At 44.4% G+C, this 22,300-nt stretch overlaps 1 protein-coding gene across 1 annotated transcript in view; it reads right to left on the bottom strand.

Moving 5' to 3' along the window:
* LOC140199857 (sterol 26-hydroxylase, mitochondrial-like) overlaps positions 1-21,482 on the bottom strand; it is a 201,458-nt gene extending 179,976 nt beyond the window's left edge. The window contains exon 1 of the mRNA XM_072262363.1: positions 21,240-21,482. Within this exon, the coding sequence (XP_072118464.1) occupies positions 21,240-21,482 (243 nt within the window). The remainder of the gene's footprint in view (positions 1-21,239) is intronic.
* Positions 21,483-22,300: the final 818 nt, after the last annotated feature.

The raw sequence follows: 22,300 nt of genomic DNA, 5'->3' as shown, positions 1-22,300 counted from the left end.
ACAGAAATTTTGACCGGGGTGCCCAAACTTTTGCATGCCACTGTATGTTCTAGGGAATGAAGTTCTAACCTGTTCAACCTTTCCTAATAACGTAGGTCCTCCAGTCCTGGTGACATCCTTGTAAATTTTCTCTGTACTCTTTCCACCTTATTTACATCTTTCCTGAAGGTAGGTGACCAAGGCTGCACACAATACTCCACATTAGGCCTCACCAATGTCTTTTACAATTTCAACATAACATCCCAACCTTTGATCTATGAAGGTCAATGTGCCAAAAGCTTTCTTTCTGAACCTATCTGCATGTGACGCCACTTTCAATGAACTATGGACCTGTATTCCCAGATCCCTGTTCTACAGCACTTGTCCTTTCCCCACTGTTCAGTGTGTAAGACTTACCCTGGTTTGTCCTCCCAAAGTGCAACACCTCACACTTGTCCACATTAAATTCCATCTGCCAATTTTCAGCCCATTTTTCCAGCTGGTCCAGATCCTGCTGCAAGTTCTGATAGTCTTCCTCACTGTCCACTACACCCCCAATCTTGGTGTCATCTGCAAATTTGCTGATCCAGTTAGCCACATGATCATCCAGATCATTGATAATAGATCCAGCACCGATCCCTGTGGCACTCCAATAGTCTCAGGCCTTCAGGCAGAGAGGCAAGCACTCTCTGGTTTTCTCCTACAAAGCCCATGTCCAATCCAATTTACTGCCTCATCTTGAACGCCGAGCACTGGAACTCAGTTGAGCCACTTCCCACGTGGGATTTGTTTTGTGCGAGGTGCTGCCTGGCCTGCTAAGCTACTCCAGCATTTTGTGTTTGTTGCTTGGATTTCTAGCATCTGAAGATTTTCTCTTGTTTGTGATGGGACTTGCTTTAATACCTTACTGAAGTCCATGTAGACAACATCCACTGCCTTGTCATCATTACCTTACCTGGTAACTTCCTTGAAAAGTATAAGATTGGTTTGACATGGCCTTTGATCTTCAGCATACAAAATGTCACATAGTGGTGGGTCAGGCAAACCACCTTCTTCCCAAAGGGGATTCAGTATGATGCCCACTCTGTCTTACTTTGTCGAATAAAAGACTGCTCCGTATCCACCAGTACTTCTCTCTGGTGATTTTGTTAAGGCAACAACAGTCGTTGTGGCACCACTCAGCCAGATTTTCAATCTTCCTCCTATATGCTGATTTATCAGCACCTTTGACTTGGCCAACAACAGTTGCATTGTCAGCAAATGAATATGGTATTGGAACTGTGCTTATAAGTGTAAAGGGAGTAGAGCAGGGGACTAAACACATAGCCTCGTGGTGCACCTGTGCCAATGGAGATTGCGGAGGAGATGTTGTTGCCAATCCAAACTGACTGGAGTCTGCAAGCAAGGAAGCTGAGTATCCAATTGCATAAGGAAGTATTGAGGTCAAGGTCTTGAAGCTTAGTTTTGATTCGTTTTGAGGGGATGATGGTATTGAACGTCAAGCTGTCGTCAATAAAGAGCATTCTGATATATGCATCTCTGCTGTCTAGATATTCCAGGGCTGAGTGAAGAACCATTGAAATAGTGCCTGCTGTGGACTTGTCGCTCTGGTAGGCAAAGTAGAGTGATTCCATGTAGGCAGGAGTTGATACATTTCATCACCAGCTTCTCAAACCCTTCATCTCTGTGGATGTAAGTGTTAGTGGATAATAGTCATTCAGGCAGGTTGCTATGTTCTTCTTGGGCACTGATTTAAAAACTTTCTGTTTTCTTGTACATTTTATGATTTGGTCTTTAACTTTAAAGCGAAGAAAGTTGACTAAAATTGGTCGAGCTTTATCTGACAAAGTGAAAATGCCGTGAGCTCTTTCAATATCGGGAGGCTGAGATAGAATATCCAGGAACAGAGATTGAAACAGATTGGCAAAATAATCCAATAAATTCCCATTTTCGGAGCCTTCCTGAAGACCCAGAATACGAATGTTATTCCGACAAGACTTTGCCTCTAAATCGACAATTTTGCGTTGAGCCTGTTCTAATCAGGTTGAAATATCCACAATCTGACATTTCGATTCTTTAAAGTCAGTATTCAAGGAAAGAATATTTTCCTCAATAGTCTGTAAACTCTGTCGGAACGACTTCAACTCAGAAGTGTTATTGTCCATTTTGTTATTGAGACCCATCAACGCACGTTCCAAACGCTCAGCCCAGACAGGCATATCTCCTGATTTTTCTTTCGAAGTTTTTCCCTTTCCATTGCTGGGTTCAAAAAGCTGTTTCCCACTTCTTAAAGGATACGACATAATGACCACTATTACCCTCTAAGATCCAAAAAAATAAAAGTTGAACAATTCAAGGTTTAGACTGGGGAAAGGGGGAATTAAAGGCAGCCACAAAATTTACGTGTTACTCCATTGAGCTACAGGCAGAAGTCCTCATTGATGAAAATTACAGATAGATACAAAGCAGCTTCTTTATTTGACAAAACAAAGTAGAGCAGGCATCATACAGAGATACTTTCAGTGGAAAGGTCTGCTGGCCCAATGTGGGGCTCGATATTTATTTGCTAAACACAAAGACAATTCCATATTTACAAAGTATAGGCAATGCTTTCTTTTGAAACTACATGCAAATTTCACACCTTCTGATTCGCATCCATCCCACAGCCGCCAGCAGCGTCTGGACTGGGATCCAGAGCTTTAAGGAATGCATTGTCCCAAACTGAATTCACAATACATTATCAAGGAACAGAAGACTGTGCCCAAAGCCATTTGCTGAATGTAAATGACCTAGACACAAAAATCACTCTAAAATATCCACCTTGATTTGCCCCCTGACAGCAAACACCTCCTCCTTTATAATCTGTATGGGGTCCATGAGGTCGAAGACACTTAGCCTCACTTCTATACACTCTGCGTCTGTTCCCTGAGTATAGATGCAAAAAAATGATTTAAGATCTCCACCATCTTTTCTGGCTCCATATATAGATTAGCATTCTGATCTTCCAGAGAACCAATTTGATCCCTTGTTCTTAACATATCTATATCTATAGAATCCTTTAGGATTCTCCTTCTTGTCAGCTAAGGCAACTCATGCCTTCTTTTAGCCCTCCTGATTTCTTTCTTGAGTGTTCTCTTGCATTTCTTATACTCCATAAGCACCTCATTTGTTCCTACCCGCCTATACCTGCTATGCACCTCTTTTTTTTTCTTGACCACGACCTCAATATCTCTTGAAAACCAAGGTTCCCTAAACCTTTTCCTACATCCAATAACTTTATCTTTTTATCTTGACAGGCACATACAAGTTTTGTACTCCCAAAATTTCACTTTTGAAGGCTTCCCACTTACTAAATATATCTTTGCCAGAAAACAGCCTGTTCCAATTCACATTTGCCAGATCATTTCTGATATCAAAATTAGCATCTTTCAATTTACAATCTCAGCCCGCAGACCAGATCTAGCTTCCTCACAACTTACTTCAAAACTAATGGCATTGTGCTCACTAGGTGCAAAGTGTTCCCTTTCACGAACTTCTGTCACCTGCCCTATCTCATTCCCTATTGGCAAATCAAGTATCACACCCTCTCACATTGGGACTTCTAAGTACTGATTAAGGAAATGTTAGCTTGGAGAAAAAATACACATGCAAGACAACAAATACTTTTTCGGGTCTTAAATTCCTTTATCTGTTTTAGTTGTTTTATTGCAGAAAGAGGGTGTGACAACAAAAACAAGGAAATAAATTTTTAAAAGTTCCCTTCATTACAATCTCATCTTAGCTTCGGGCGACGCCCTTGTAACGTATGCAGTAGGAAAGTAACTAAACCAAAATATACAAAACCAGTACGGTAGTGACAATTATTTGGCACATACGTGCTTAACTTCCAAACACATATAGGCTAGACCTTGAAATGCTTTGTCCTCGCTCACACTAGCAGGCTGATTAAGGAACTTCGCAATCACGCTATCCAATGCTAATCAACTTACTCACAAAAATCTTTCCTCACCAAACCTGGGAAAAGCATTCGAATGTCATCCTTTCTGAACGTGGAAACTCTTCGTTCTACTCCACCCATGCAAAATGGCATCACCGTTTTCTCTTAAAGGCACAAGCAGCTATTTTGGCATTACCAAGGTGAATACATAAGTGCACTTTAACAATAAAAAATGATATTAATGGTCACCTGTTTACAGAAACTTTCCTGAACACATTTGACAAACAATACCTCATCTAGTCCTTTGATAGTATGGGAGCCCAGGCAATATGTGGAAACTTAAAATCACCTACTATAACAACCCTATGTTTCTTTTAACAGTCTGCAATCTCTCTACAAAGTGTTCCTCTAAATCCCCCCAACTGTTGGGTGGTCTGTAATATAGCCCCATTAATGTGGTCATATCTTTCTTATTTCTCAGTTCCACCCATAACTCCTCACGAGCTGAGTTCTCCAGTCTGTCCTGATGGAGCACTGCTGTGACACTTCCTATGACTAGTAATATCACCCGTCCTTCTTAAATCCCTCCCACTCTGTCACATCTGAAACAACAGAACCCCAGAATATAGAGCTGCCAGGTGTTGATCCATACCCTGAACTCATCGGCCTTTCCTACGATACTTCTTGCATTGAAATATATGCAGCTCAGGACATTAATCACACCATGCTCAAATCTTTTCATTCTTGACTTTGTCTGAGGTCTTACTGACATCTTCTCCACAACTCTCCACTAAATGTTCTGGCACTCTGGTTCCCATCCTCCTGTAACCTTAGTTTAAAGCCCACCATGCACCATTATCAAACCTTCCTGCTAGGATATTAGTCCCCTCCAGTTCAGATGCAAACCGTCCCTTCTGTACAGGTCCCACCTTCCCTGGAAGAGAGCCCAATGATCCAAAATTTCTATGCCTTCGCTCCTGCATCAACTCCTTCGTTAAACTGTATAATCTTCCTAGTTCTGGCCCCACTAGCATGTAGCATGATTAGCAATCCTGAGATCACAACCCTGGAGGTTCTGCCCTTTAACTTAGCACCTAACTCCCTAAACTCCCTTCGTAGAACCTTGTCACTAGTACCTACATGGACCATGACTTCCCACTTAAGAACGCTGAGGACTCATTCCAAGATGTCCCAGACCCTGGCACCCGGGAGGCAACATACCATCTGGGAATCCACAAATCCTCCTTTCTGTTCTCCTAGCCAATGAATCCCTTATCACCACACCTCAGCTCTTCTCTCCACTTCCCTTCTGAGCCACAGAGCCAGACTCAGCGCCAGAGACCCGACCACTGTAACTTTCCTCTGCTAGGCCATCCCTCCCCAACACTATCCAAAATGATACACCTGCTGTTGAGGGGAATGTCCACAGGGGTTCTCTGCACTGGCTACTTAACCCCTTTTGCCTTCCTGACTGTCACCCATTTTCCTGAGACTTGCATCTTGAGTGTAACTACCTCTCTATATGTACTATCTATCACCCCTCATTCTCTACACTCATGGTGGTGTGCTCAAACACCATGTATAAACTTTTCAATAATACCATTGTTGTTAGTAGAATCTCAGATGGCAACAAGGAGGCATACAGCAGTGAGATGGGTCAGATGGTTGAGTGGTGTAGCAATAGCAACCTTGCACTTGTTGGCCAGAAAGAATTAAAATCTGCAGAATAGCCAAATGGATTGAGCCAAGGACTGTGCAAAGCAGACAAATCAAATGTCTTTGTTCTTGTCAAATGGTCAAAGGAATGGAGCTTCCCATTTTGTGAGACTGTTCTTGTGCCACTGCTTTGTGAACTGTTTAACACAGAAACAGAAATCTACAGCACATTGCAGGTCCTCCAGCCCACAATATTGTACTGACCATGTAACCTACTCTAGAAACTGCCTAGAATTTCCCTACCACATAGCCCTCTATTTTTCTAAGCTCCATATACCTATCTAAGAGTCTCTTAAAAGACTTTATCATATCCGCCTCTACCACTGTCACCGGCAGTGTATTGCAGGCATCCACCACTCTCTGCGTAAAAAACTTACCCCTGATATCTCCTCTGTTCCTCTTTCCAAGCACCTTAAAACTATGTTAGCCATTTCAGTCCTGGGAAAAAGCCTCTGTGCATCCACAAAATCAATGCCTCTCATCTTATTATACACCTCTGTCAGGTCACCTCTCATCCTCCACCATTCCAAGGAGAAAAGGCCAAGTTCACTCAGCCTATTCCCATAGGGCATGCTCCCCAATCCAGGTAACATCCTTGTAAATCTCCCCTGCACCCTTTCTATACTTTCCACATCCTTTCTGTAGTGAGGTGACCAGAACTGAGCACAGTACTCAGTGGGGTCTAACTAAGGTCTTATATAGCTGCAACATTACCTCACGACTCTTGAACTTAATCCCACGGTTGATGAAGGCCAACACACCAGATGCCTCTTAACAACACTGTCAACCTGTGCAGCAGCTTTGAGTGTCCTATCGACACAGACCCCAACATCTCGCTGATCCTCCACACTGCCAAGAATCTTACCATTAATATTATATTCTGCCTTTAAATTTGACCTACCGAAATGGACCACTTCACACTTATCTGGGTTGAACTCCATCTGCCATTTCTCAGCCCAGTTTTGCATCCTATCGATGTCCCACTGTAACCTCTGCAACCCTCCAGACTATCCACAACACCCTCAACCTTTGTGTCATCAGCAAACTTACTAACTCACCCTTCTACTTCCTCGTTTTCTAAAACTCACAAAGAGGAGGGTTTCCCAGAACAGACCCCTACAGACCTCCTGGACCCTAGCAGCTGGGAGGCAACACATGATCCTGGTGTCTCTTGCTGCTGCAGAATCTCCTATGTGTCCCCCTAACTATCGAGTTCCTCATGACTATTGCTTTGCCTGACTTCACCTACCCTTCTGAGGCTCAGAGCTGACCACAGTGCTATTGGTCTGGCTGCCGCTGTATGCTCAGATAGGTCATGCCCTTCAGCAGTATCCACAGGGGTATAGCTGTTGCTGAGGGGAATGGGCACAGGGGGGACCTGTACTGACTTCCCTCTCCCTTCACCTCTCCGTTTAGTGCTCTGTTCAGTTTCCGATCCTGACCTCATTTTCCAAATAAAAAGGGTGGAGGGGAGGGAAGGGATATATCTGGCAGGTAATAGAGGGAGGAGGTGGCTGAATGTGAGTGTGAGAGTGGGATGAAATAGGAAGCTAGGAGGGGAGGTGGAAGAAATAACGGGGTGAAGATGGAATATTATAGGAGCACTCAATGGATCCAGAGAAAGGGAAGGAGAAGGGGAGCCAAAGGGAGGCAATGGGCAGGTGATAAGAGAAGGGGTGAGAGGATAACCAGAAAGAGAGAAGGAGGAGGAGAGGAGAGATTACCAGAAGGTGGAGAAATCAGTGTTCGTGCCATTATGTTGGAGGCTGCCCAGAAAGAATATGAAGTGTTGCTCCTCCAATCTGAATTTGGCCTCATCATGACAGTAGAGGAGGCCATGGACAGACATGTCAGAGTGGAGTAGGAAATCTAATTGAAGTGGTCAGGCACTGGGAAATCCCACCCTTTTGCAATGGATGGAGCAAAAGTGCTCAACAAAGTAATCCCCCAGTCATGTTGTGTCTCACCGATATAGAGGAGACCTCAACAGGAGCACCGGATGCATAAATTACGACATTGGATTTGCTGGTGAAGTTTCACCTCATCTGGAAGGATTGTTTGGGGCCCTGAGCAATGATGAATGGACAGGTAAATGGACGGGTGAATGGAGGTTAATGGACAAGTGAATGGACGGGTGAATCAACAGGTGAATCGACAGGTGATTGGACAGATGAATGGAGGTTAATGGTCAGGTAAATGGACAGGTGAATGGAGGCGAATGGACAGGTGAATATGGTGAATAGACAGGTGTAGCACTTTTCCTGTTTGCAGCTCAAAATGGTGCTAAGGGAGGAGGTCTAAGGACAGATGTAGCACTCATCACGGTTGCAGGTATAAGTGCTCACAGACTGCAAATGCTGGAATTCTGAAGCAATGCACACAAAACATGTGATGTTAATCCTGCATATCCATTTAGGCACTGAAAATGTATCCATCCTAATTTGCCTCAAGACAGCAAACACCTCCTCCTCCATAATCTGTACAGGGCCCATGACCTCGCTGCTGCCTTCAGTCACCTCCATAGACTCTGTGTCCATTTCTTGAGTAAATACAGATGCAAAAAATATCCATTTAAGATCTTCCCCACACATATATTACCACTCTGATCTTCCAGAAGACCAGTTTTGTCCCTTGCAATCTTTTTGCTCTTAATGTATCTGTGGAAGCCCCTAGGATTGCCCCTCACCTTGTCTGCTAGGGGAACCCCATACCTTCTTTTAACCCTCCTGATTTCCTTCTGAAGTGTTCTCCTGCTTTTCTTATATTCCTTAAATATCTCATTTATTCCTCCCTGCCTGCCCGTATCTGCTATGCACCTCCTTTTCTTTCTTAATTAGGGCTTCAATATCTCTCGGAAACCAAGGTTCCCCAAACCTATTATCCTTGTTTTTTATTCTGACAGAAACATACAAACTCTCTATTCTCAAAATTACACTTTTGAAGGCCTCCCATTTAGCAAGTACACCTTTGCCAGAAAACAGCCTGTTCCAATTCACATTTGCCAGATCATTTCTGATATCAAAATTAGCACCTTTCAATTTACAATCTCAGCCCGCAGACCAGATCTAGCTTCCTCACAACTTACTTCAAAACTAATGGCATTGTGCTCACTAGGTGCAAAGTGTTCCCTTTCACGAACTTTTGTCACCTGCCCTATCTCATTCCCTATTGGCAAATCAAGTATCACACCCTCTCACATTGGGACTTCTAAGTACTGATTAAGGAAATGTAGCTTGGAGAAAAAATACACATGCAAGACAACAAATACTTTTTCGGGTCTTAAATTCCTTTATCTGTTTTAGTTGTTTTATTGCAGAAAGAGGGTGTGACAACAAAAACAAGGAAATAAATTTTTAAAAGTTCCCTTCATTACAATCTCATTTTAGCTTCGGGCGACGCCCTTGTAACGTATGCAGTAGGAAAGTAACTAAACCAGAATATACAAAACCAGTACGGTAGTGACAATTATTTGGCACATACGTGCTTAACTTCCAAACACATATAGGCTAGACCTTGAAATGCTTTGTCCTCGCTCACACTAGCAGGCTGATTAAGGAACTTCGCAATCACGCTATCCAATGCTAATCAACTTACTCACAAAAATCTTTCCTCACCAAACCTGGGAAAAGCATTCGAATGTCATCCTTTCTGAACGTGGAAACTCTTCGTTCTACTCCACCCATGCAAAATGGCATCACCGTTTTCTCTTAAAGGCACAAGCAGCTATTTTGGCATTACCAAGGTGAATACATAAGTGCACTTTAACAATAAAAAATGATATTAATGGTCACCTGTTTACAGAAACTTTCCTGAACACATTTGACAAACAATACCTCATCTAGTCCTTTGATAGTATGGGAGCCCAGGCAATATGTGGAAACTTAAAATCACCTACTATAACAACCCTATGTTTCTTTTAACAGTCTGCAATCTCTCTACAAAGTGTTCCTCTAAATCCCCCCAACTGTTGGGTGGTCTGTAATATAGCCCCATTAATGTGGTCATATCTTTCTTATTTCTCAGTTCCACCCATAACTCCTCACGAGCTGAGTTCTCCAGTCTGTCCTGATGGAGCACTGCTGTGACACTTCCTATGACTAGTAATGTCACCCGTCCTTCTTAAATCCCTCCCACTCTGTCACATCTGAAACAACAGAACCCCAGAATATAGAGCTGCCAGGTGTTGATCCATACCCTGAACTCATCGGCCTTTCCTACGATACTTCTTGCATTGAAATATATGCAGCTCAGGACATTAATCACACCATGCTCAAATCTTTTCATTCTTGACTTTGTCTGAGGTCTTACTGACATCTTCTCCACAACTCTCCACTAAATGTTCTGGCACTCTGGTTCCCATCCTCCTGTAACCTTAGTTTAAAGCCCACCATGCACCATTATCAAACCTTCCTGCTAGGATATTAGTCCCCTCCAGTTCAGATGCAAACCGTCCCTTCTGTACAGGTCCCACCTTCCCTGGAAGAGAGCCCAATGATCCAAAATTTCTATGCCTTCGCTCCTGCATCAACTCCTTCGTTAAACTGTATAATCTTCCTAGTTCTGGCCCCACTAGCATGTAGCATGATTAGCAATCCTGAGATCACAACCCTGGAGGTTCTGCCCTTTAACTTAGCACCTAACTCCCTAAACTCCCTTCGTAGAACCTTGTCACTAGTACCTACATGGACCATGACTTCCCACTTAAGAACGCTGAGGACTCATTCCAAGATGTCCCAGACCCTGGCACCCGGGAGGCAACATACCATCTGGGAATCCACAAATCCTCCTTTCTGTTCTCCTAGCCAATGAATCCCTTATCACCACACCTCAGCTCTTCTCTCCACTTCCCTTCTGAGCCACAGAGCCAGACTCAGCGCCAGAGACCCGACCACTGTAACTTTCCTCTGCTAGGCCATCCCTCCCCAACACTATCCAAAATGATACACCTGCTGTTGAGGGGAATGTCCACAGGGGTTCTCTGCACTGGCTACTTAACCCCTTTTGCCTTCCTGACTGTCACCCATTTTCCTGAGACTTGCATCTTGAGTGTAACTACCTCTCTATATGTACTATCTATCACCCCTCATTCTCTACACTCATGGTGGTGTGCTCAAACACCATGTATAAACTTTTCAATAATACCATTGTTGTTAGTAGAATCTCAGATGGCAACAAGGAGGCATACAGCAGTGAGATGGGTCAGATGGTTGAGTGGTGTAGCAATAGCAACCTTGCACTTGTTGGCCAGAAAGAATTAAAATCTGCAGAATAGCCAAATGGATTGAGCCAAGGACTGTGCAAAGCAGACAAATCAAATGTCTTTGTTCTTGTCAAATGGTCAAAGGAATGGAGCTTCCCATTTTGTGAGACTGTTCTTGTGCCACTGCTTTGTGAACTGTTTAACACAGAAACAGAAATCTACAGCACATTGCAGGTCCTCCAGCCCACAATATTGTACTGACCATGTAACCTACTCTAGAAACTGCCTAGAATTTCCCTACCACATAGCCCTCTATTTTTCTAAGCTCCATATACCTATCTAAGAGTCTCTTAAAAGACTTTATCATATCCGCCTCTACCACTGTCACCGGCAGTGTATTGCAGGCATCCACCACTCTCTGCGTAAAAAACTTACCCCTGATATCTCCTCTGTTCCTCTTTCCAAGCACCTTAAAACTATGTTAGCCATTTCAGTCCTGGGAAAAAGCCTCTGTGCATCCACAAAATCAATGCCTCTCATCTTATTATACACCTCTGTCAGGTCACCTCTCATCCTCCACCATTCCAAGGAGAAAAGGCCAAGTTCACTCAGCCTATTCCCATAGGGCATGCTCCCCAATCCAGGTAACATCCTTGTAAATCTCCCCTGCACCCTTTCTATACTTTCCACATCCTTTCTGTAGTGAGGTGACCAGAACTGAGCACAGTACTCAGTGGGGTCTAACTAAGGTCTTATATAGCTGCAACATTACCTCACGACTCTTGAACTTAATCCCACGGTTGATGAAGGCCAACACACCAGATGCCTCTTAACAACACTGTCAACCTGTGCAGCAGCTTTGAGTGTCCTATCGACACAGACCCCAACATCTCGCTGATCCTCCACACTGCCAAGAATCTTACCATTAATATTATATTCTGCCTTTAAATTTGACCTACCGAAATGGACCACTTCACACTTATCTGGGTTGAACTCCATCTGCCATTTCTCAGCCCAGTTTTGCATCCTATCGATGTCCCACTGTAACCTCTGCAACCCTCCAGACTATCCACAACACCCTCAACCTTTGTGTCATCAGCAAACTTACTAACTCACCCTTCTACTTCCTCGTTTTCTAAAACTCACAAAGAGGAGGGTTTCCCAGAACAGACCCCTACAGACCTCCTGGACCCTAGCAGCTGGGAGGCAACACATGATCCTGGTGTCTCTTGCTGCTGCAGAATCTCCTATGTGTCCCCCTAACTATCGAGTTCCTCATGACTATTGCTTTGCCTGACTTCACCTACCCTTCTGAGGCTCAGAGCTGACCACAGTGCTATTGGTCTGGCTGCCGCTGTATGCTCAGATAGGTCATGCCCTTCAGCAGTATCCACAGGGGTATAGCTGTTGCTGAGGGGAATGGGCACAGGGGGGACCTGTACTGACTTCCCTCTCCCTTCACCTCTCCGTTTAGTGCTCTGTTCAGTTTCCGATCCTGACCTCATTTTCCAAATAAAAAGGGTGGAGGGGAGGGAAGGGATATATCTGGCAGGTAATAGAGGGAGGAGGTGGCTGAATGTGAGTGTGAGAGTGGGATGAAATAGGAAGCTAGGAGGGGAGGTGGAAGAAATAACGGGGTGAAGATGGAATATTATAGGAGCACTCAATGGATCCAGAGAAAGGGAAGGAGAAGGGGAGCCAAAGGGAGGCAATGGGCAGGTGATAAGAGAAGGGGTGAGAGGATAACCAGAAAGAGAGAAGGAGGAGGAGAGGAGAGATTACCAGAAGGTGGAGAAATCAGTGTTCGTGCCATTATGTTGGAGGCTGCCCAGAAAGAATATGAAGTGTTGCTCCTCCAATCTGAATTTGGCCTCATCATGACAGTAGAGGAGGCCATGGACAGACATGTCAGAGTGGAGTAGGAAATCTAATTGAAGTGGTCAGGCACTGGGAAATCCCACCCTTTTGCAATGGATGGAGCAAAAGTGCTCAACAAAGTAATCCCCCAGTCATGTTGTGTCTCACCGATATAGAGGAGACCTCAACAGGAGCACCGGATGCATAAATTACGACATTGGATTTGCTGGTGAAGTTTCACCTCATCTGGAAGGATTGTTTGGGGCCCTGAGCAATGATGAATGGACAGGTAAATGGACGGGTGAATGGAGGTTAATGGACAAGTGAATGGACGGGTGAATCAACAGGTGAATCGACAGGTGATTGGACAGATGAATGGAGGTTAATGGTCAGGTAAATGGACAGGTGAATGGAGGCGAATGGACAGGTGAATATGGTGAATAGACAGGTGTAGCACTTTTCCTGTTTGCAGCTCAAAATGGTGCTAAGGGAGGAGGTCTAAGGACAGATGTAGCACTCATCACGGTTGCAGGTATAAGTGCTCACAGACTGCAAATGCTGGAATTCTGAAGCAATGCACACAGAACATGTGATGTTAATCCTGCATATCCATTTAGGCACTGAAAATGTATCCATCCTAATTTGCCTCAAGACAGCAAACACCTCCTCCTCCATAATCTGTACAGGGCCCATGACCTCGCTGCTGCCTTCAGTCACCTCCATAGACTCTGTGTCCATTTCTTGAGTAAATACAGATGCAAAAAATATCCATTTAAGATCTTCCCCACACATATATTACCACTCTGATCTTCCAGAAGACCAGTTTTGTCCCTTGCAATCTTTTTGCTCTTAATGTATCTGTGGAAGCCCCTAGGATTGCCCCTCACCTTGTCTGCTAGGGGAACCCCATACCTTCTTTTAACCCTCCTGATCTCCTTCTGAAGTGTTCTCCTGCTTTTCTTATATTCCTTAAATATCTCATTTATTCCTCCCTGCCTGCCCGTATCTGCTATGCACCTCCTTTTCTTTCTTAATTAGGGCTTCAATATCTCTCGGAAACCAAGGTTCCCCAAACCTATTATCCTTGTTTTTTATTCTGACAGAAACATACAAACTCTCTATTCTCAAAATTACACTTTTGAAGGCCTCCCATTTAGCAAGTACACCTTTGCCAGAAAACAGCCTGTCCCAGTCCACACTTGCCAGATCATTTCTGCTACCATCAAAATTGGCCTTCTCCAATTTACAATCTCAACTTGTAGGCCAGATCTATCTTTTTGCATATTTACTTTAAACTAATGCCATTGTGATCACTAGATGCAAAGTGTTCCCCTACACAAACATCTGTCACCTTCCCTGTCTCATTCCTTAACAGCAGGTCCAGTATTACACATGCTCTCATTGGGGATTTCTATGTACTGATTAAGTAAACTTTTCTGAACACATTTGATAAACTCTTTCCCATCCAGCCCTTTTACAGTATGGGAGTCCTAGTCAGTAGAAAAAGCCTGATTGCATTGTGATGAAAAACCAAGTTTTCAGGAGATTGATGCTAATGAGAGAGACAAGTGAGACAATGGAGAAACATTCAAAATGTTAATGAGAGAGGAGAGAGAGATAACGGAAAGAGACACCAGTCCGAGTATTGACAGACCGATTGCTTTGAACCTGAACTGTTTGAAGTTTGATGTACAGGCGATACCCCAGCAGGGGGATAAAAAGAACAGGTTCGCTAAGGCAAGACACACACCACGAGATCATGAGATAACGAGACCCTGGAAGAGCGGTGTGCCCAACAAGTTGGTGGGAGTTTGGAGGTCTGGTTGCGGGAACCGACCATAGACGCACAGGATGAAAAGGTACGATCGGCGGGAACCTGGTGTGTGTGTCTGCCCTTGCCTGGGTGCCGGGTTCACCGCAGAAGAACAGTCATATAGTTAGATATGGCCCTTGTGGCTACGGGGGTCACGGGGTATGGAGGGAAGGCTGTTCTGAGTTGGATGATCAGCCATGATCATAATAAATGGCGGTGCAGGCTCGAAGGGCCGAATGGCCTACTCCTGCACCTATTTTCTATGTTTTCTATGTTTCTATATCTGGAACGGAGGGGTCACAGTCGGTGACCACAGAAGACATTAAAAGGGTTCGCCCGAAAGCTAACTGCGAAGAACAAAGGTCTGTCTGAATCAGATTCGCATATCATCCTCTCTCTCTCTCTCTCCCTCCAATGGCACAACGGCGATTACTGTGAACTGTACTAAGCTGAACTGAACTCTGCGTCACTTGAGACTGATCATTTTACCCCTAGACTGCGATAGAGCTTATTTGATTCCTATTATCCTAGTTCTGTCGACATGTGTGTTTTATCATTGCTAACCTGTTGTATTTATATTCTTATGATTAGAGTACTCTGTTACTTATTTCTTTAATAAAACTTTCTTAGTTCCAGTAATCCAGACTCCAACTAAGTGGTCCATTTCTGCTGGTTTGGCAACCCAGTTACAGGGTACGTAACAGCATTTACCCTCATAATTTTGCACACCTCTATCAAATCTCCTCTTAATCTTCTGCATTCTAAAGAATACAGCTCTAACCTATTCAATCCTTCCTTATAACTCAGGTCCTCCAGTCCCTGCAACATCCTTGCAAATTTTCTCTGTACTCTTTCAACTTTGTTTACATCTTTCCTATAGGTAGGTGACCAAAACTTCACACAATACTCCAAATTAGGCCTCACCAATGTCTTATACATCTTCAACATAACATCCTATCTCCTGTACTCAATACTTTGATTTATAAAGGCCAATATGCCAAAAAGCTTTCTTTATGACCCCATCTACCTGTGACGCCACAAATTATGTACCTGTATTCCCAGGTCCCTTTGTTCTACCACACTCCTCAGTGTCCTACCATTCACTGTGTAAACCCTACCCTGGCTGGTCCTACTGAAATGCAAAACGTCACACTTGGTCCGCATTAAAATCCATCAAGCATTTTTCAGCCCATTTTTCCAGCTGATGCAGATCCCTCTGCAAGCCATGATAGTCTTCCTCACTGTCCACTAAACCCCCACTCTTGGTGTCATCTGCAAACTTGCTGACCCAGACAACCACATTGACATCCGGATCATTGATATAGATGACTAGCAACAAAGGACCCAACAGCAGTCCCTGCTGCACTCCACTAGTCCCAGGCCTCCAGTCAGAGAGCCAACCATCTACTACCACTCTCTGGCTTCTCCATCAAAGCCAATGTCTAATCCAATTTACTACAGGTGTCCCCCACTTTTCGAACGTTTGCTTTACAAAACCTCACTGTTATGAAAGACCTACCCTGTTTTCACTTTCAGAAGGTGTTTTCACTGTTACGAAAAAAAATTCAGCGTGCGATAAAAGGCAGACCGTTCCCCGAGCAGCCGCTCTCCCCGGATTCGGAACGGCATTGCTTTAACACGTGCCTGTGAGCAGCCGTTTGCAAGATGAGCTCTATGGTATCGGAAAAGCCCGAAAGAGCTCGTAAGGGTGTTACACTGAGCGTAAAATTAGACATAATTAAGCGTTTCGATCGTGGTGAACGAAGTAAGGACAACATGAGTTTGGCTTGTGGAAGCTGACAAAGATGATGTTGAAGAGATTTTGGCATCCCATCACCAAGAACTGACAGATGAAGAGCTGATGCAATTGGAAGAAAAAAAGGATAACAATCGAAACTGAATGAGTAATGATAAAGTACGACTTTAATTTTGAAAGGGTACGTCGGTTTAGGGGATATTTGCAGGATGGTTTGAGTCCTTATTAAAGAACTGTATGATAGAAAAATGCTCGAGGCTCAGCAGTCAAGCAAGCTTCCACATCAGCCACAGCAGACGACGAACCTCGACCTTCGACATCGAGGCGGGCAGAGGTAGAAGATGAGCCGCCTGCTGTAATGGAAACAGACGACGAGATGACACCCCAGTGTCCCACCACCCCAGCACCCAGGCCACGGAGAGATACTGATTCGCGAAAATGCAATGGTAGCCGGGACGCACACAGCACATCTTTAAGAAAAAAGCCGAAATAAACATGCTAATTAATTAGGCACCGCCTAGCACATAATTGTCGGCCCAGATCGGTGCCGATGCAATCAGCAATCGCCTCTGATCTGCGCCAACATTTATGTGCCAGGCAGCACCTAATTAATTAGCATGTTTATTTCAGCTTTTTTCTTAAAGATGTGCTGTGTGTCTCCCGGCTACCCCTGCGTGCTTCGCGGTTCGGTATCTGTCGGCGGCCTGGAGGGTGGGGGCCACTGCACCACCCAACCTGCAACGACTCAGTCTAACACACCATCATCAGTGTGCTTTGCGCTGTCCCGATTCCCATAAGTGATACTACACTGTACGTACATTATTTCTACTTTATATAGGCTGTGTATTTTTACGTGTTATTCGGTAGATTTGGCAGCTTCATAGTTTAAAGGTTACTGGAGAACGCGTCTTTGCCAACAGCGCTTACGTGAGATTTTCTGTCAAGAGCACTTGCGTCAGATTTTCGCTACGGAGAACTGTGCAGGCAATCGTTGTAGAGAAGTATTTCAACTTTATATAGGCTGTGTATTTATCATATCATTCCTGCTTTTACTATATGTTACTGTTATTTTAGGTTTTATATGTTATTTGGCATGATTTGGTAGGTTATTTTTGGGTCTGCGAATGCTCACAAAATTTTCCCATATAAATAAATGGTAATTGCTTCTTCGCTTTACGACATTTCGGCTTACGAACTGTTTCATAGGAACACTCTACCTTCAGATGGCGGGGGAAACCTGTACCTCATCCTGAATGCCGAGCAACTGAACCTTTTAGACCAGCCTCCCACACGAGTCCTTGCCAAATGCCTTACTGAAGTCCATGTAGATAACATCCATTGCCTTCCCTTCATCCACTTTCTGGTAACTTCCTTGAAAAACTCTAAGATTGGTTAGACATGACCTACCACACATAAAGCCATGATGACTATCCTCAATCAGTCCATCTATCCAAATACTCGTATATTTGGTCCCTTAGAATACCTTCCAATAACTTGCCTACAACTGATGTCAGACTCACTGGCCTATAATTTCGTAGTTTATGTTTAGAGCCTTTTTAAAGCAGTGGAACAACATTGGCTATCCTCCAATCCCCTGGTACCTCTACTATCGCTAAGGATGTTTTGAACATCTCTGCTAGGACATTGGCAAATTCTGCACTTGCCTTCAGTAGAGTCTGAGGGAACATCTTGTCAGACCCTGGGTATTTATCCACCCTGATTTGCCTCCGGACAGCAAACACCTCTTCCTCTGTAATCTGTGCAGGGTCCATGAAGTTGATGCAGCTTTGCCTCACTTCTATATGCTTTGTGTCATTTCCCGAGTAAATACAGATGCAAAGAATTCATTTCAGATCTCCCCCATCTGTTTCGTCTCCACACATAGATTACCATTCTGATCTTCCAGAGGGCCAATTTTGTCTCTTGCAATGCTTTGGCAGTTAACATATCCACAAAATCCTTTAGGATTCTCCTTCACCTTGTCTGCTAGAACAACTTCATGTCTTCTTTTAGCTCTCCTGATTTCTTTCTTAAGTCTTCGCTTACATTTCTTGTCCTCCATAAGCACCTTATTCATTCCTACTTGCCTATACCTGCTATGCACCTCCTTCTTTCTCTTCACCAGGTTCTCAATATCACATGAAAAGCAAGGTTCCCTACATTTGTTATCCTACCTTTTATTCTGACAGGCACATACAAGCTTTGTACTCTCAAAATATAATTTTTGAAGGCTTCCACTTTCCAAGTACACCTTTGCCAGAAAACAGCCTGTCCCAATCCATACTTGCCAGATCATTTCTGATACCATCAAAACTGGCCTTACTCCAATTTATAATCTCAGCCCGTGGACCAGACTTATCATTTTGCATATGAAACTAATGGCATTGTGGTCACTTGATACAAAGTGTTCCCCTACACAAACTTCTGTCACCTGCCCTTTCGCATTTCCTAATAGCAGATCCAGTATCACATGCTCTCTTGTACGTACTGATGAAGAAAACTTACCTGAACACATTTGACAATCTCTATCCTTTCCAGTCCTTTGATAGTAAGAAATTCACAGTAAATATCTGGAAAGTTAAAATCACCTCCTATAACAACCTTGTGTTTCTTGCAACAGTCTGCAATCCCTTTTCAAATTTGTTCCCCAAAATCCTAGCACTGTTGGGTGGTCTGAAATATGCCCAATTAACGTGGTTATATCTTTCTTATTTGAGGTCTGGCCCCTACACGTGTAGCATACAGGCCCACCGGTGTGTGGACATGTCCTGGTGCTTGTGAACCAGATCCCCAGCAATGAGTAAATGGCCCCACTACCTTGCAGGCAGCCTCGGGAGAGACGAAGGCTACAGGAATAATGTAGATAGCAAATCCAGAATGGAGACCCTCAGGCAGCTGGGCATCATTGAACATCCTTCTGGCAGCTCCTGCAGCCAAACTAGTGCCAAACATATCGCTTCATAAGCTTTCCTTTGGATTATACTGCTGAGGCTGGGGGGTGGGGTGGGAGGTCTTGACAACTGGACATCTCAGGATCTCCGTACCTTCCACCCAGGCTTGTGATGATAATTATCATCCATTGTCCTTCGAGACAGATGGATGCCTTTCTTATTTCTCCCATTTTTCTCAGTTCCACCCTTAACACCTCACTAGTCGAGTTCTCCAGTCTGTCCTGACGGAGCACTGGCGTGACATTTTCCTTGATGAGTAACACCACCCCATTAAATCTCTCCCACTCTGTCACGTCTAAAACAACAGAACCCCGGAATATTGAGCTGTCAGTCCTACCCCTCCTGCAAACAAGTATCACTAATGGCTGCAATATCGTAATTCCACGTGTTGATCCATATCCTGAGCTTATCTGCCTTTTTTACCATGCTTCTTGCATTGAAGTATATGCAGCTCAGGACACTAGCCGCACCATGCTCAATGTTTTGATTCCCGACTTTGTCTGAGGTCTTACCAGCATGTCTGTACAATCTCTCCACTAACTGTTCCGGCACTCTGGCTCCCATCCCCCTGCAACTCTATTTCAAACCCCACTATGCAGCATTAACAAACCTTCCCGCTAGGATATTAGTCCCCCTCCAGTTCAGGTGCAAACCATCTCCTCTGTACAGGTCCCACCTTCCCTGGAAGAGAGCCCAGTGATCCAAAAATCTGAAGCCATCCTCCTGCACTAATCCTTAGCCAACTGTTAAACTGTATGATCTTCCTGTTTCTGACTTTACGAGTACATGGCATGGGAAGCAATCCTGAGATCACAAGCCTGGAGGTCCTGTCTTTCAACTTACCACTTAACTCCCTGAATTCACTTTGCTGGACTTCATCACCCGTTCTATGCATGTCATTGGTACCAAAGTGGACCACGACCTCTGGCTGCTCTCACTCCCACTTAAGAATGCTACGGACTTGATCCTTCATCTGCAAACTTGTGAATTTACATGCATATCACTTATGAAAATAATGAATTACAAGGGTCCCAACACCAGTTGCTGCAGTATAACACTAGCCAGTGGCCACCATTCCAAGAAACAACCTTCAAACCTGTATCCACCTAGCCAGCTCTTCTTTCTACTGCTGACTGGTATCTGATCTCCCAACTTCCCCACCCTGAAGTCCACAATTAATTACTTGGCCATACTGACATTGAATGCAAGGTTGTTGTTCTGACACCGCTCAATCACCCAATCTTTCTCACTCCTGTATGCCTCCTTGTTGCCATTTCAGATTTTACCAATTCCAGTGGTGTAATTTGCAAATTTACAAATGGCGCTTGAGCTGTGCCTAGCCAAAGAGTCATGGGTGTAGAGAGACTAGAGCAGCAAGCCAGTCACAATGGACAGACCCCACTTGGAGTACAGTGCTCAGTTCTGGTCGCCTCACTACAGGAAGGATATTGAAGCCATAGAAAGGGTGCAGAGGAGATTTACAAGGATGTTGCCTGGATTGGGAAGCATGCCTTATGAGAATAGGTTGAGTAAACTCTGCCTTTTCTCCTTGGAGCGACTGAGGATGAGAGGTGACCTGATAGAGGTGTATAAGATGATGAGAGGCATTGATCGTGTGGATAGTCAGAGGCTTTTTCCCAGGGCTGGAATGGCTAGCACGAGAGGGCACAGGTTTAAGGTGCTTGGAAGTAGGTACAGAGGAGACGCCAGGGGTAAGTTCTTTACGCGGAGAGTGGTGAGTGCGTGGAATGGGCTGCTGGTGGAGGCGGAAACGATAGGGTCTCAAGAGACTCCTGGATAGTTACACGGAGCTTAGTAAAACAGAGGGCTATGGGTAAACCTGGATAATTTCTAAGGACATGTTCGGTACAGCTTTGTGGGCCGAAGGGCCTGTATTGTGCTGTAGGTTTTCTATGTTTCTAGTGTGAAATTGCATCTAGTATTAACATCCACAGCGTGGCACTGGCAGGGGTTGGGGAAGGGGTCAGCTTCACGGGACGGGCCAATGAAGTCTGTCAGCAACACCTTACCTGTAATTCGTGTGTTTTCTCGTAGAATCCCTTAATGAAGTACCAGTAGGTACTCGAGAGTAAACCGTAACTGGGAATGTCCTGAACGTTCTTCTGATCCCGCATGGGTGGCTCGGTCACGGCACCCAGATCCACCGGCGACCTGGCGCCCGACTTGTACTGAAGAGAGGGGCAGATGGCACGGATTCCGAGCAGCAGCCGGTTCCGAACCGGGAAAGAGCGCAGGGAGTGGGTCCAAGACATTTCCAGAGCGGTCACAGCCACTGGCGTGAATCTGGCTTCTCCTGGCGAGACCCTGATTCCCAAAGGCACGGCAGGAACCGATCCAACTGTTCGCAAGCGGCGGATCAATGAAGTCCTCTTAAGAGTTTCAATTTTCCTCCCAGCTTCCACCTCCCACAAACACCAGTCAAAGCACTTCGGCTTCACTCAGAATGTCAACGTTGTAATCGTATCACCGAAACCTGGGAAACTATTCTAAACCGGTGCCGCGGATAATTCTGCAAGACAAGCAACCCCCGCGTTACGGGGGGAGGAGGGTTATTTTATAAATTATGTAAAGATGAATTCATGTAAACGCGGTTGCTGCCTATTCTCGCTCCTCTGGAATACCGCAGGTCAATTATTTGGCCGATTCTAACCTACTGGATCTCTCCTGCGCTTGGTTACTGTCGAGGTAACAGAGCTGGGGCCAACATGAAGTTAATCACAATGGTAGAGTCAAAGGTTGAATACCCCACAGAAACAGGCCTATTGATAAAAGTTCAAAGTTAATTTATTATCAAAGTAAATGTACGTCACCATATCCAACCCTGAGGTTCATTTTCTTGAGGGCAAATACACCATATCCAACCGTGAGGTTCATTTTCTTGAGGGCATTCACAGTAAATACAAAGAAACACGGCAGAATCAATAAAAGACAGCACACAGGACAAACAACTGTTACGTACCCTGTAACTGGGTTGCCAAACCAGCAGAAATGGATCACTCAGTTGGAGTCTGGATTCCTAGAACTAAGAAAGTTTTATTAAAGAAACAAGCAACACAGTAAACGAAAGGAT

This window comes from Mobula birostris, chromosome 6, assembly GCF_030028105.1.
Source record: "Mobula birostris isolate sMobBir1 chromosome 6, sMobBir1.hap1, whole genome shotgun sequence".
Taxonomy (NCBI): Eukaryota; Metazoa; Chordata; class Chondrichthyes; order Myliobatiformes; family Myliobatidae; genus Mobula; species Mobula birostris.
The sequence above is the reverse complement of the archived record's forward strand: the minus strand, read 5'-3'. Positions and strand labels throughout refer to the sequence as shown.